At 41.8% G+C, this 17,231-nt stretch overlaps 1 protein-coding gene across 2 annotated transcripts in view; it reads left to right on the plus strand.

The window, feature by feature from the left end:
• supt3h (SPT3 homolog, SAGA and STAGA complex component) overlaps window positions 1-17,231 on the plus strand; it is a 380,516-nt gene that overhangs the window by 310,814 nt on the left and 52,471 nt on the right. For both annotated transcript variants that reach the window (XM_033021335.1, XM_033021336.1), the window contains exon 11: window positions 15,091-15,201. In XM_033021335.1, coding sequence (XP_032877226.1) covers window positions 15,091-15,201 — 111 coding nt within the window. The remainder of the gene's footprint in view (window positions 1-15,090; window positions 15,202-17,231) is intronic.

Raw genomic sequence — 17,231 nt, forward strand, 5'->3', positions numbered from 1 at the left:
TCTTGGGTCAAAAAAAATGTTTTCAACTTAAAACAAAAGGCACTAACAACGGTATGAAGGTGGAAATGTCTAGATGGATAGGGTAAATAAATAAGCTGTCAGTAAATGAGCAGTGTCAAATATTTGAACAACTCGTTAATAATGCACAGCAGAAATTTATTCCAACAATTAGGAGGAATTCCATGAAAGACAGAAATCATCAATGGTTGATCATCAATGGTTGATCATCAATGGTTGATAAAGGAAGTCAATGATAATATTAAAATATGAAGTACTACATATAACATAGCAAAGGCTAGCAGTAGACCAGACTGGTATTTTATTCAGGAACCAGAAGTAAAGGACTAAAAAGAGTCAAGAGTGTTATTGTCATATGTCCTAGATAGAACAAAGAAACTCTTACTTGCAACAGCAGCACATAATATGTAAACATATTACACTGTAAACAATATAAGAAATGATCAAATAAGTTCAGTGTGTGTATTTTGTACGTTGTACGGATTTTGTACGTTCTTCCCATGACCACATGGGTTTTCACCGAGATCTTCGGTTTCCTCCCACCCTCCAAAGACAGAGAGGCCTGTCCCATATTCACGACCTCTGCCGAGTTTGCCCTTGACTCATACTCGCAGCATGGTCGTCACAAGGTTGTAGGTAGGTCGTGATGCTAGTCATAGGTACTCGTGGCATCAAGTAGGTCAGGGCGTTTTTATAGCTTGATGAAAAATGTGCACGAGTAAAAAAGGTCGTGAATTAGGTCGTGAAAGTGGGACAGACCCTTTACAGGTTTGTAGGTTAATTGGCTTGGTATAAATGTAAATTGTCCTAGTATTTGTACGATAGTGTTAATGTGCGGGGATCGCTGGTCAGTGTGGACTCGGTGGGCCAGAGGGCCTGTTTCTGCACTGTATCTCTAAACTAAACTAAATTCTGTCTGGCCCGCTGAGTTACTCCAGATTTTTGTGTCAACTACTTCAAGGAATGACCGGTTTGACCTTTCAAGAAGGCTAAATGGGTTTGAGTCAATGGAATTGAAAAGATTGGGGTCATTTTACTGAAACATAGAAACATAGAAAATAGGTGCAGGAGTAGACCATTCGGCCCTTCGAGCCTGCACCGCCATTCAATATGATCATGTCTGATCATCCAACTCAGTATCCTGTACCTGCCTTCTCTCCATACCCCCTGATCCCTTTAGCCACAAGGGCCACATCTAACTCCCTCTTAAATATAGCCAATGAACTGGCCTCAACTACCTTCTTTGGCAGAGAATTCCAGTGATTCACCACTCTCTGTGTGAAAATGTTTTTCTCATCTCGGTCCTAAAAAATTTCCCCTTATCCTTAAACTGTGGCCCCTTGTTCTGGACTTCCCCAACATCGGGAACAATCTTCCTGCATCTAGCCTGTCCAACCCCTTAAGAATTTTGTAAGTTTCTATAAGATCTCCCCTCAATCTTCTAAATTCTAGCGAGTACAAGCCGAGTCTATCCAGTCTTTCGTCATATGAAAGTCCTGACATCCCAGGAATCAGTCTGGTGAACCTTCTCTGTACTCCCTCTATGGCAAGAATGTATTTTCTCAGATTAGGAGACCAAAACTGTACGCAATACTCCAGATGTGGTCTCACCAAGACCCTGTGCAACTGCAGTAGAACCTCCCTGCTCCTATACTCAAATCCTTTTGCTAACATACCATTCACTTTCTTCACTGCCTGCTGCACCTGCATGCCTACTTTCAATGACTGGTGTACCATGACACCCAAGTCTCGTTGCATCTCCTCTTTTCCTAATCGGCCACCATTCAGATAATAGTCTACTTTCCTGTTTTTGCCACCAAAGTGGATAACCTCACATTTATCCACATTATACTGCATCTGCCATGCCTGCCATTGTGAAAAGGACCCGTTTACTCCTACTCTTTGCTTCCTGTCTGCCAGTCAGTTCTCTATCCACATCAATACTGAACCCCCAATACCTGATGAGATGATAAACATATGAGATCCTAAAGGGCCTGTCCCACTTGTGCGTCATTTGCGCATCACGCAGATGGCGCGCGAAGATTTTGTGAATCCATAAATCCTGGGGCGCCTTGCGCGACCCAGCCTACGCCACCACGCGCCACAACGCGTGCGTCGTGACACATAAATGATGTTGCGTAAATAACGCGCAAATGACCGTCAACTGGGACAGGCCCCTAAGGAGACATGACCAGTTGTAGAAAAGGCGTGGCTGGTCATTTAGAATAGATGCACAGTTATTTCCTCTCACTGAGTGCAGTGAATCTAGAATTCACTACCACAGAGCCTTGTGGACTGGATGTAGGTAGTATTTTGAAGGATTTGAGGATTGAGGTTTATGAGTATCTGGCATAGTGGAGGAGTTGAGATCAAGCAAGCTTGTGGAGTGTACATCTGCTCCTATCCGTTTGTGTTCTGTGTTCTGTATCTGCTAAGAATAAATATTAGTGAATTTTCCCACCAATATTCCTAAATCGAGTGTGCGATTATACTAAGATCAACTCTGACAGAAAGATGAACATCTCTACCAATGCAAACTATTCAGACTAATCAACTTAACTATTATCATTATTGCTACCAAAGGTGATGAAATATTTCCTCTTTCAGAAACCATTAGACATTGCCAGTTTACCCAGCTGTTAAAGTGGAATAATTGATTGCTGCAATAAAGCTATATTGAGCTCACTAACCACAACAGGTTTGATTTTCTCATATCTGTTGATATTTGTACGCTACTTCCACCTTTAACTCATAAACTGATACATTGACTTGGCATTTGCCATCTCTGGCAAAGGATTAAGATAGGTTAAGATTCCAACTAATAGGATTGCTGCAAATAAGAAAGTTGCTTCCACCAAAAACAACCTGATATAGCTATTAAATCTAACAAATTTTGCAAGTCAACGGTGGTCACTTTTTACCCCTAAATTTCCTTGTTGAGATATTGTGTACCAGGAAATAAGAGTATTTAACTCGTGTAATAGGTCATCCTTGTTTGTTATCTTTGCCACTCAAAGCAATCTACCCCTTTTCTAAATCCATTTGCTTATCTGTACCCCACAGACACCCTAAAATCACATACCATTATACCTTCAAAAAGCCTCATCTTTGCATTCCATACAGAACTTTAATATGTTTCCCAACAATTACCTGACTGCCGCCTTTTGATGTTCTTGTCTCCATCAAAACTTTATTCTGGAGTCTCCAATCTTCACATCCCAGAACTGCAACTCAGAGTAACCACTTGAGCTCAGACCAAGCTGACTACACCCTGTAGAACTAAAATCATATCTGGCTTCTGTTTAGCACTAATAACCATATCTGCCTTGCGTCCTTCATTGCCAATGTTTAGGTTCAGATTTATTATTGCCACGTATACTGAGGTGCAGTGTAAAGCTTTTTTTTGCATTCTATCTGTTCAAATCTATACATAAATACAATCAAGGAAACTTGAGTACAATTTGAAGAGCAAAGGGAAAGATACCAAGTACAAAATATAGTTCCCAGTATAGTAGTACACCAGTTCCAGGGACAACATCCAGTATCCACACTGGGGTAAAGGTGAAATGTACAGTACCCAAGCTCATGGAAGGACTGTTCAGAAGCCTGATAACAGAGGTGAACAAGCTTTTCCCGTGTCTGGTGGTGCAGGCTTTCAATCTTCTGTATCTTCTGCCCAATGGGAGCAGGAAGAGGAATGAATGACCATGGTAGAGCAGGTCTTTGATTGGGTTGGCTGTTTTTCTGAAGCAGCATGAAGTGCAGATGCACTCATTGATGGGGAGTCTGGTCCGTGTGATGCACAGAGTTCCTTCCATAACTCTGCAATTTCCTGCCATCTTCAGCAGAGCTGTTCTCAAGCCAAACTGTGATGCAATCCATCAGTCAATTTTCTGTTGTGCATCTGTCAAAGTTTGTCCGAGTCATTGGAAACATGCTGAATTTCCTCAGTCTCCTGAGGAAGTAGATATGTTGGTGTGCCTTCTTGGCTGTCGTATCAGTGTGGTTGGTCCACGATAGATCATTGGTAATATTTAGGCCAAGGATCTTTAAGATCTCAACAATTTTCACTATGACAGCATTGATTCTGATTGGGGCATGTACATTACCACACTTCCTTGAGGCGTAACTAGTTCCTTTAATTTGCCGATATTGAGGGCGAGGTTGTTTATCTGAGACAATTTAAATACATTCTCTATCTCCTCCTTGTATTCCATCTTGTCATTGGTTGTAATCCAGAACACCTCAACGGGTCTTCTGCAGACTTGTAAATGAAGTTCTTCAATTTTCTTTACCTCTCCAAACTCATCGACCATGTTGTTACCTTCGATCACCACAGTCTTTTACACAGCTCCTAATTTGAATCTCACCAACCAAGTTTACATCACTTCTATACCACCAAAAAATCTCGTCCAGAGTTCCAGATTACATCCTCATTGTACTATCCCACTTTATCCTTGTAGGTAGATCTTCAAATAAAACTCTAAGATTTTGCTGCTGACTGTAAATTATAGGTAATTATTCCCCCCCCCCCCACCCCCCTCCCCCCCACCCCCCTCCCCCCCCCCCCCCCCCCCCCCCCCCACACACACACACACACACACTTTGAATGATATTTTCCCTTATAACTTCCATTATAATTCCCTTATTTTCTAACCAATTCTACTTTCAGTTTAAGAGGAAAAATGTCTATTATTCTCAACATTTTCATTGTGCTGCTCTGTTCTTCAATGATCAGTGTTTGTGCCTCCACTGTATTCACTGGTACTTAATCGAATTGTGTTGAAGTTCAAGGTTACAGAAGATGTTTAAAATATCTGTTAAGCAATTAGTCAACTAATTTAAATCCATTGTAAATTAGTTGCCTAATTGCATAACAGATGGAAAGTTATTTAAATTGAAACAATGTGAAATTAAATTTAAAACTGCATTACATATTTTTAAATTATTATTGGAGGTATCTAACATGAGACTTTTTGATAGCTAATGAATTATATCCATTTTCTTGCAAAATGTTATACATAATATATGCCATTTAATATAATATTGACTTTTGCCCCATCAGAAATGCTTCTCCCCTGTGCAACTTTCTAAAACCTTGCAAGAACAACACAAACTTTGCCAATTCTGAGAACTGAGGCTGACTCTGGATTTTACTTGTACCACAGACTGATCTTTCAGACTGAGAGTTTAAAATCCAGGTTTAAATCAGCTTTAGAAAAGACCATGCCAGTAAGAGGTGCTTAGCACTTGTGTTTCTTGCCATTTGTTCTTTGGTTTACTGATCAACATGACACCTAACCTGCTTTTGTATGTGTGGATATTAACCTCGGCAGTTATTTTGTTTGTAGGCTATATGCTTGATTTAGCTTGGCGCATGCGCTATTGTGCACTCAAGCAAGCTTCATGGCCCTTTAAAAGTTACTAGACTGCATCAAACCAGCACAGTTAATTGTACTGCCGGAAAAAAATGTAAACTGATATATGGTTCGTTGGATTCAGTGACAAGAATTTGGTCCTTGACTCAACTTGCTCAAGGAAATTTCATGTTACTTAGTGCAATGGATCCAATAAAATGAGTCTCTGGATTCATTGTCATTTGTTCAATGTAACATGTTCAGCATACTGGAAGCATTCAGTGTGTTTCAATGGAGAATTAACTTATTCAGTGTTGTACAGTAAGTGATCTTAATGTATCCTGACAACCGATTCACAAAATATTATTATAGTTCTGTAATATGATTCAAAATGTAACTATTAGGTTATAATTTGAGTTATATATAGAAATGCACATAATCAGTCAAAAAAAATTTATAATGGAAAATAAAATTATCTTCATATAATCCATTGGGGAGGAGCTGTAAAATCGGGTCATATTTCAATGAGGTTACATTCAGCAGACCAGTTTCATGTCATTTACATTTTTGAATTTGTAAATATCGTTTTAACTGAACAACGAAAGCATATTGTGCTTTTACATTGCAATGTAAGCTTATGAGCTTTGGCCATAATTTTGAATAAATCAGTAGTGTGTATATTTTGTTCAATTGTGTTTATTAATACGTTAGTACCAGTTTTGTTTCGCACTTCACAGAAGCTAAAATTATCCTTAAATATATTATTCTATGGTACTTGGTGGTGTTTATACTTTGATCTGTTTTTTCTACCTGCTCTTGTCTTGCCTCGGCTTTACCAATCTTTCTTCACTGACTTTCAACTTGTGTCACTCGGTTATCGTAAGTTGTTTTCACTAATGCTGAAAACCAGTAAAAAGAGCACACTTAAGCCTATGTTCTCCAGAGATAGTTCAATGGTACTTTACTGTCATGTGTAGCTAAGTACACAATTTAAACTACCAAGATGTTAATGTTTAATGCCCAATACTTAACATAAGGTTTGAGACAATACAGTCTTTGGCCTAGTAAAGTTGAGTAATGTGAATTGTGAGGAAGTGTGATCGATGCTTGAGGAATGCTCCTGTGAAATGTGGGAGATCAGAGAGCAATCAAGTGTCCCTGATGGCAATATCTGCAGCAGCAGCAGCAGCATTCATCTACAGCTACTCTCAGACTGCAAGAATCTACCGAGCGACAGTTGGAATTGCTGAAGAACATACAGGAGGCAAAGAGTGTTGCAAATTGGAGTGTCGTGGACGTGGTCATAGCAAAGATTCAAATGGATGGGTGAGTGTCAGGAGGGGCAGGCATGTAGGGGAGGAGTCTACTGTGGCTGCTCCTTTCTCAAACAAGCATACTCTTCTGGATATGGTGGGGGAAAGGGAGCAGGATAGTGGGAGAAATGGGTGTGCACTGGGTGGTGGTGGGTGGTGGGGGACATAGGAAATAGATGGGTGAGAAAAGGAGTTGGCTGCTGCCTAGAATGTTCATGCCATTGGGTTGTGGCAAGCAGAATATGAGGTGCTTTTCCTCCAGTTTGCATGTTGCCTCACTCTGGCAATTGAGAATGCCCAGGACAGAAGGTTTGGTAAGGGAAGGGGTGTTAAAAGGTTAGCAACCGGGAGATCCAACATGCCTTGGTGGACCAAGAGTAAGTGTTCAACAAAATGGTCTCCTCATGGTCAAACCCTGTCCCCTTACACCTATATCTCTCACCATGGCTTTACATTTCACTGCTCTCCAAGCATTGCACTTTTTGTTTCATTTTCATCTTTAGCCTTTGCCGACCCACCTGCCAATCAAATCCTGTCACGTATCCATTATCACTCGCTAGGCTTTGAGCCACCCCACCTCTTTTCTCAGCTTCCCCCCCCCCCCCCCCCATTTCAATCAACCTGAGCCAAGGTCCTGACCAGAAATGTCACCTATCCATAACCTCAAGAGATATTGCCTGACCTGTTAATTTACTCCAGCACTTTATTTTGCTCAATATTCCAGCATTTGAAATTCCTTGTGTCTTCATTTATGTCCAATTTGTTCCCATCCACCACAAACAACAGAGGTCCCAGCACAGATCCATGCAGAACGCCACTGGTCACAGACACCAGCCTGAATAACACCCTTCCACCACAACCCTTTGCCTTGCGTTTGTAAGTCGTTTCATACAGCATAGCCACTGTGATTCCTGTACATCTTAGTCTTCTGGATCAGCCTACCATGCAAGAATTTATCAAATGTATTACTAAAATCCATGTAGGGAAGAATTTAAAAAGGGAATCGAGGGCTAAAAGGAGCCTTCCCCAGTTGGATTAAGTAAAGCCCCAAGGCATTTTATACAGTACATACAAAAACAAGAAGGTAACCAGGGAGGGAATAGCACTCGAAGGCATAGGAAAATACAGTATTTATGTCTGGAGCCAGAGGAAGTGGGGGAAGTACTAAATGAGCACCAGGAGAAGGACATGGAGGACAGTGAGATTGTGCTGATATTCTAGGGCATGTTGTTATCAAGGAGGAGAAGGTGTTGGGTCTCTTGAAGAACATTAAAAATGAATAAATCCCCTGAGTCCTACAGGATCTATCCCAGGTTATTGAGAAAGGCAAGAGAGGAGATTGCTGGGGCCATGACAGATGTCTTGGATTCCTCTTTCCTCTGAGTTTCTCTCAGAGGACTGGAGTGTGGCAAATATTGTTCCATCATTTAAGAAGGGCAATAGGGATAATCAAGCAATTAATAGGCTGATGAGCCTTCAGTGATGGAGAAATTATTGGAAAAGATTCTTTAGTATATGATGTATTCCTGCCTGGAAAAGTATATATTAAGGATAATGAGTATGGAATTGTGTGGTGGACATCATGTCTTATGAACTTGATTGTATTTTTTAAGGAGGGTGAAGGAGATGATTGGCTGGGAAGTGGATGTTATACACATGGACTTTGGTAAAGCATTTAACAAGACAGTAATTGTAGACTAGGGCACATGTAAGGCACATAGAATCAATAGTGACTTGGTAGATTGAATTCAAAATTGGCTTGGCCAGAGAAGTCAGAGTTGTGGAATGGTGTTATTCTGACTTGAAACCTTTAATCAAACTTTAAGAGTCTGAAGAATGGTTTCGGCCCGAAACGTTGCCTATTTCCTTCGCTCCATAGATGCTGCTGCACCCGCTGAGTTTCTCCAGCTTTTTTGTGAACCTTTAATCAATGATGTTTCACAGGGATCAGTGCTGGGATCTCTGTTGTTTGTAATATGTATAAATCCGGAAGTGGCGGCGCTGTTAACAGCTGCGGCTCGCCTGCAGTCCGTCTGTCTTTACTTTTTTCTGTTGTTTTTTTTGTCTTGTTTTGGTTAAGTTTTAGTTTGTTGGGTTGTGTTGGGGGGGGGTGAAACATGTTTTTTGTCTCTTCCTTCAGGGGAATGCGACTTTTTCGCGTTGTATCCCCCTTCTCTGCCTCCGTCTGCGCTGAGGCCTAATGGCGGAGCTGGCGGCCTCCAGCCTGCGACTGACCCCGAGGCTCCGGAAGCAGAGCCAGCCAGGACTTACCAACGAGGGGTTGGCCGTCTTCGGGGCTGAGGCAGCGGTGGCCCGACTTGCTGGTGCGGCGTTCTGGCTTTCGGCGGCGGCCTGGAGCTGATGCAGCGGGGCTCGGAGCTGAGACTACGGGACCCGGAGCTGGGGCAGCGGCCTGGAGCGGAGACTGCGGGACCCGGAGCTGGGGCGGCGGCCTGGAGCTGGGGTGGCTGCCCGGAGCTGGGGCGGCGGCCCGGAGCCGGGAACTGCGGGACCCGGAGCTGGGGCAGCGGCCTGGAGCTGGGGCGGCGGCCCAGTTCGGAGACTGCGGGACCCGGAGCTGGGGCGGCGGCCCGGAGCGGAGACTGCGGGACCCGGAGCTGGGGCGGCGGCCCGGAGCGGAGACTGCGGGACCCGGAGCAGGGGCGGCGGCCCGGAGCGGAGACTGCGGGACCCGGAGCTGGGGCGGCGGCCCGGAGCGGAGACTGCGGGACCCGGAGCAGGGGCGGCGGCCCGGAGCGGAGACTGCGGGACCAGGAGCTGGGGCGGCGGCCTGGAGCTGGGGCGGCTGCCCGGAGCTGATGCTGTGGCGGGCCGACTCGGAGCGGAGATGGTGTTCCGGATTTCGTCGGCGGCGACATCACCACGGAGGTCCGCTGGACTGGAGGGCGGCATCTCAGGCCTGGATCGATTGCCTCAGCGCAGTGGGAGAACAAGGAGGGAAGAGATGGAGACTAAGACTTTGCCTCCATCACAGTGAGGATGTGCTTGGTGAACTCACTGTGGTGGATGTTTAATTTGTGTTTATTGTATGTTTTGTTTTTATTGGTTCTGTGTATGATTGCAGGCAACATAATTTCGTTCAGACCGAAAGGTCTAAATGACAATAAAGGAATCAAATTCAAATTCAAATTCAAATGACATGGACAAAAATGTTGGTGAACTGATTCATGTTTTCAGATGACACAAAAATAGGCAGAGTTGTGGATACTGCGAAAGGATATCAAAAGATACTTTAGGATATTTATCAGTTGGCAATATGAGCAGAGAAATCTAATCTGGAAAGTTTAAGGTATTGTACTTTGGGAGATCAAATGTAAGAGGAAAGTAGACAGTGAATTGCAGAACACTTAAGAACATTGATGTGCAGAGGGATGTTGTGGTGCAAGTCGGACGTTCCCTGAAATCAGTGAGAAAGAGTAGTAAGGAATGCGAATGGGATACTTGCCTTCAGCGATCAGGGCAATATGTGAGCTGGATAGGGCACTATGTAAAAGTTTGGCTAGGCCACATTTGTAGTATTGTGTACAGTTCAGGCTGCCATGTCACAGAAAGAACATGGAGGCTTTGGAGAGGATGCAAAAGAGCTTCAAAAGGATGTTGCATGGTTTGGAGTGTATTAACCCTAAGAGGAGGTTGGACAAACTTGGATTGCTTTTTCTGGAGCTTTAAGTCTGAGGTAGATTTGATAAAAGTACATAAAATTATGAAAGTCATTATTGTCAGTCAAAGTCTTGTAGATAGTCTAAATATTTTTTTCAAGATGGAAATGTCAAATATTGCAGGGCATAGAGTAACGAGAGAGTGGGAAAGTTCAGACGAGATTTGGGAGGCAACTTTTTTTACATAGCAAGTGGCAGTTGCCTGGAACCTGTTGCAAGGGGAAGTAGTGAATCAGACATGATAGCAATATTTAAGAGGCATTTAGACAGACACATGAATAGGCAGGGAAAGAAGGATGAAAAAAACATCAATACTTCGAACAGTACAGCACAGGAACAGGTCCTTCGGCCCACAATGTCTGTGCCAGACATGATGCCAAGTACCTTTAACAGTTTTTTAAAAATTGTCTGAAGTAATTTCTCATGATCAGGAACAATCAATTATAGCTTGAGGACCTAATCAAATTTGACCCGTGGCAAATCTTGGCTGAAATGGAACACACCTAGAAACATAGAAACATAGAAAGTAGGTGCGAGAGTAGACCACCAGGTCCGTCGAGCCCGCACCGCCATTCGCTCATGGCTGAACACTAAACAGACACACTTACCCACAAACAGTAGACACAAGACACAGAACACAAGACACTACCCTCCCCTTTATACCGCTATCACCCCTCTCCACCCCAAAAACCTCGTGATCTCCTGGGGGAGGCAAAAAAACGGATAAAAACCCAGGTCCAATTCGGGAAAAAAATCCGGGAATAGAGATTAAGATGTTGTCAAGTCCATGAATGTGCCATTAATAATTTTGGGCTGCGGTCTTTTGGTGAAACCTGAAAATGATCCTCCAAACTGAAAAGGTTTATTTATACCATTTGTGCACTATTCATATTCTGACAAATCTATCTATTTTCGGATGACATGGAAATGACTGAATTTAAGATTTAATGTGAACACATCATTATCCCTTGACTAATATTATGCTCGGAAAAGTTTAGCTTTTATCTACTGCCTCTAATAACCTCATGATACCTAAAAACATTGAAGGACTTTGAAATGTAGTAACTGTAATATGTAGGGAACGAGGCACCACGAAGTAGAATCACATAAACAATGATTACGACCAGATTATTTATTTGTGGTGATGCTGGTTCAGGGGTTGAAACATTGGTTGAAACACTATTTATTGTCCTATTGCTCTTCAAAATAATGAAGTGTAATCTTCATTTTGGAAATGGTTCTCTGTTTAAATTTTGATCCAAAAACTCTTTAAAGGCTCATTAATACTGCTCAGCAGTTGCAGCTAACTTTGTACTTAAGTTTTTTGGGGGCAGAATTTGATGTTCTTGCTGCTAAGAAACAAAAGTGCTCTTTTACATCTATCACATGCATAGAATGTAGGTGAAGTTTCCATTACATGCAAAGGTCACTGCACATTCAATTCTTGACTTGGCTTGAACAACTCTATAGGGACCTTTCTGTGTTGTATAACGCAATGCCACACGACTCATTGCCACACGAATCATTGCTAGCTGGAGAAGTTGATGGGTCAGCAAACATATCTATAAACATGGTAGGCCTTTTTTTGTTGGTCACTGAATTTCAATGATACTGACAATGCCAGGATTTAACATCCATCGCTGATTTCTCCTAAAAAGTCAAAAGTAGTTAAGCGTTAACCAATGCGGCAGTAATTAAGCGTTAACCAGTGGTGCAGTGAATAGAGCTGTTGCCCATCGCTCCAAAAACCTCAGCTCAATGCTGATCACTGGTGGTGTCTGCGGTGGAATTTGTACTTTCTTCTATGACCCTGTGGGTTTCCTTCAGGTGCTCTACTTTTTCCCCACATCCCAAAAATGTGTGGAATGGTAGGATCATTGGCTGTTGTACATTGCCCTTAGTGTGCAGACAAGTGGTAACATTTGGAGAGGGGTTCATAGGAATATAAGGAAAATAAAATGGGTTGGGATGGGATTGGCATGGTGGGCTGAAGAATCTGTTTTCATGATCTGGAATTCCATGATCCTAGAAGAACTGTTAGTGGGCCTGGAGTCAGATGCAGGTCATCTTGTGTAAGGAAAACAAACTTTTTTCTTGAAAGACACCAATGAGCCAGATGGATTTTTGCTTGGAAGTTTCACTGTTCCTATTTCTGAGACAAGCTTCGTAATTTCCAGATTTTGTTAATGACTGTAATTTAAATAACTAGACAGTTCAACCCTTAGTTCCTAAATTAATAGTCCAGAACATTGGCAGTCAATCTAGGATCGTAGCCATTGCACCACCATGCCCTTAATGTAAGCCCCTAAACTGATGCGCTGTGGCAGCACATCACAATTCACAAATGTTTTATATTTGATTGTGAGAAAAAAAAATGAAATATGCTTCTCATTGGTTTATGTAACTTTATCTAGAATTATATAACCATAATTTTACAGAGGTCATATGACATCATTACTTTAAATGAAATTTAAATATCTTCTGTGGATAATTAAATTTGAGCACTTTCATTTAAAAAAAGATATTTTACTTTTCACTTTTTCAGGGTGAGCCATTGGTCGTGTTGGAAATGATAGCAAACCTAAACTTAACTAGAATATTCTCGGAATGTACAAAGTTTACTGGAAAGAATCAGACCCACTTTCATTGGTTCTGTGTGCCGGAAAGCTAAATCGATCAATATAATTTGAGCAATTGTAGAAGAGTAATTATGTGTGTTGTTCTACCCCCAAGATGGTTAGAGAGCATTAGCGTGGCTTTTTTTAATCCAGCAGTGACAATTAAACAGAACTGCATAAGAAAATAGTCTGGAAATGGTAATCAACCAGCACATTCTCTTTAAAGCTAGTACCAAGGCAAGGTTTCTTTTTGTGAGCCAGGCTTGTCACAGAAGGTGCATTGATCTACTCTTTGTGTCATATTCATAGGAAAAGGGAAAAAAATGTTAGGCCTAAGTGTATATCATTTGTGATGCTTAATATAAACATCTCTTTGAGGAGAAACTTTGGAATGTTAATCTTTAAAGGAAAAGCTTCTGTTATTTTCCCATCAATGTAAAATGTATTGCATTACTGAGAGGGGAAAAAACTGGGCTAATAATGCTTTTGATTTATGGATCATGTATTTCTGCAAGTAACTAAGAGGAAGACCATTTGTATGGTTTATTTTTAATTTGTGTGACCAGACATTTTTCTCGGGAACAGCTGTTAAATTGTGCATAATGAAAAATCTAGAAACGTGTGTAGAAACATTGGAAATGCATTCATGAGGTTTTCTTCTATTCAGAGAGAATACATTTACTATTTCATTGCAAATTATTGAGAAATATTATTTCATGGCCACATTTACATTACTGCTATGGAAATTAATGAGACAAATTCGTATGCTAACAACTAAAGTACACTTATTCAGCCATCTTACTCACATATAACCTTTTTTTTTAAGTTGTACAATATTAGATGAATAATATTAATTAAGCAGACAATTATATCTGTGACAAAATACTCTTGAACTGAAAAATGGCAGGGTAGATTAATTTTAGAAGGAAACTATTGTAGTAACCAGAATTGTTAAGAGTAGTAACCAGAATTGCTATATTTAAGTTCAAGTTCAAGTTCAAGTGAGTTTATTGTCATGTGTCCCTGTATAGGACAATGACATTCTTGCGGAGTTAGATGTGGCCCTTGTGGCTAAAGGGATCAGGGGGTATGGAGAGAAGGCAGGTACAGGATACTGAGGTGGATGATCAGCCATGATCATATTGAATGGCAGTGCAGGCTCGAAGGGCCGAATGGCCTACTCCTACACCTATTTTCTGTATTTCTATACTTCTATAATGGGCCAAGCTTTTCCATTTACAAATGTTGGTGTCATTAAAATTGTAAATACAAGATTCTGACGATGTTGATTCAATTTTGTTTAAGATACCCAAGGTCCTCACCAAATATTATATTCTTTGTGTGCAACCCTACACATTTAGTATTGATGTGCCGCACAGCATTGCAGGCATCACTGTCCAATTTATTTAATTTTCAATACAACACATGAATGCACTTTTCAGCAAAGATCAACAGCTAGAAATCGTGAAATAATCAACAACCTCAAATGTTAATGATGTTTTCTATCTCAGAATTCTGTCTCTGCAGTGTTTTTTTAGTTTTATATCAGGCTCGGGAACCCTGCTGCCCATCCCTTTAGCTAATCTTGTAGCAATGACGCCAGTTGTAGCATTCCTGTGAGTGCTTCAACTGGCACTGGATAAACAACATACTATTTTCCTAGTTGGCATCGTTAAGTAAGACTTCACATAAATTGAGGAATTAATCCCACTGCTGATGATCATTGGTTTTGCTTTACCCTGCAAATGTATTACAAATACAGATAATTTTATATAAGTCTAAATTTGCCAATAATTTCCAATTAAATAAAGTACAAAGAAGTGCAGTAGTTAAACACTACAACTTTCTTCTCATTTTGTAACTAAAGGTTAGGCATTAAAGTGTTATTGTATCATATAAAAATGAAGAAACCAGAAAATTAATTTGATGCCTTTTTTAGGGTTTTTTTACGATCCATTCCTCCATCTATGTAAGAATTTATTGAGACTTGAATATATTCAATTTAATAAGCTAATCTTGTTCATACTTCTATACTGTAGGTCTTTTATCTGAAGCTGTCGTGGTGTTTTTGATTTAGTTTAGAATTTATGATTCTATGTTACAGAGTGCTGCAGCTTGTGGTCTGGAGACTCACAGTGATGCCATCCAGCCCAGCCACATCAGAGAGGTGATCCGACGGTACAGCCACAAAATTGGCCCTCTTTGTCCATTCACAGTACGTAATAACAGTGCTATAAAAAGATATATTTATATGCAGGAGTGTCTTTAGTTTTAAGTGGTCAAAGTTCGAAGTATTGAAATTGTTGTGAGCAATTTGTGGCAGCTGCAATTTTCTTGGGGGAAAAAAAGTTAATGAAAATCTCTTAGGATTTAAATATTCTCTCTTTCTTGGCAGTTAAAGCATTACTAAATACTCTTTTCCATTGCAGTTCATGTGTTTTATATTATTTTAGAATCAGCATATAGCTGCTGCTACAAATCCTTTGTTGAGTGTTAATGTATTGCATGGACGTTTATTGCAGATTAACTGAATGAGCGGACCAAGTATCAAGGAAAAGTTATGCACTTTTTGTATATGCTCACTTTACATTTGGCTGAAAGCTCAACCATGATTTTGTGCCAGAACTTGATTGTACTTTCAGTTTATTATGAAAATGAAGAGTTGATCAGCTGAATTGGGCATATTTTTAACTTTCTGAACTATCAGTTGCCTTCTGACTTTGGTTGGAGGATCTCAAGGGCCTGTCCCACTTGGCGATTTTTTAGGCGACTGCCGGCATCATTGACTGACTTATCAGGTCACCAAAAAATGTGCGGCTTGACGCGGCAGTGACACGGCGTGATGGCGTATGACGCAGTGACGTGCGGTGAGGTCAATGGCTGGGGAGGCACTGGCTAGTATCAGAGGCCCGGCCCTCCCTGTATTGATCACATGTATGGAGCTCTGGCAGGGAGGGATAGAGAGAGAGAGAAGGGAGAGAGAGAGAGAGAGAGAGAAGGGAGAGAGTGAGAGAGAGGGAGAGAGAGAGAGGAGAAGGGAGAGAGAGAGGAGAAGGGAGAGAGAAGAGAAGGGAGAGAGAGAGAGAGAGAGAGAGAAGGGAGAGAGAAGAGAAGGGAGAGAGAGAGAGAAGGGAGGGAGAGAGAGAAGGGAGGGGAAGAGAGAGAATGGAGGGAGAGAGAAGGGAGGGAGAGAGAGGTGAGGGAGATAGAGAGGGGGGCAAAGAGAGAGAATGGGGGGGGGGAGAGAGAGAATGGGTAGAGAGAGAGAATGGGGAGAGAGAGAGAATGGGGAGAGAGAGAGAAGGGAGAGAGGAACGATGGCACTTTATAACCCACAGCCGTCCCATTCTGACCGCAGGCCAGCTTGCAGTCTTCTAAGTTGGAGTTTGTTGGCTGGGTCATTAAAAAATGGAATGTTATTGTATTCAATGAAGTTCAAATTAACCATATAGAAAGATAAGAATAGGAGATGTATCACAGATTATAATTACTGAGCTTGCATTTTGAAAATGTCTTCAGTTATTCCAACATCAAAAGAGACTTTTCTGGAACAAAAGGCAAATCAAATATACTACTTAAAATATTAAATATTAACGTAAAATATACATTAAGTAGTATTTTCACCACCAATTTTCATTCTGCACTCAAATTTACTTGGACCATCTCCGACATCTCCCTCCCCTTTCTTGATCTCACAGTCTCCATCACAGGAAATAGACTATTGACTGACGTTTATTACAAACCCACTGACTCCCACAACTATCTCAACTACACTTCTTCCCACGCTGCTTCCTGCAAAGACTCTATCCCCTACTCCCAATTCCTCCGTCTACGCCGCATCTGCGCCCAAGATGAGGTGTTCCATACCGGGACGGTGCCATACTTGGTCGGTGGGGGCGCTGCAAGTCGGCTGCCCTGCCAGCAGCGTGTTCGTTATTTCGGCTTTTTTGTGTTTTTTGTGTGTGTCTAATGTTAGTTTGGGTGTCTCTTGGTGTGTCTTGAGTGGGGGGTGGTGGGGAGCGTACAGGGGGGAACCACTTTCGGTCGCTTCCTTAACGAAGAGGCGACTTTTTGCATGTCGCCTCCCTCACGGCCTAACACCATGGATTGGAGCGGCCTTTCCCAGAGTCGGGCCCAGAGCATCGGCAGCAGGCGCAGCGTGGACTTTCCATCGCAGAGCGGCCGAGCCCTTGCCGGAGGTCGCCAGAGAGGAGTGCTCCGATCACTGGCTTGGTGTCGTTGACA

Source organism: Amblyraja radiata, chromosome 5 (genome assembly GCF_010909765.2).
Source record: "Amblyraja radiata isolate CabotCenter1 chromosome 5, sAmbRad1.1.pri, whole genome shotgun sequence".
NCBI lineage: Eukaryota > Metazoa > Chordata > Chondrichthyes > Rajiformes > Rajidae > Amblyraja > Amblyraja radiata.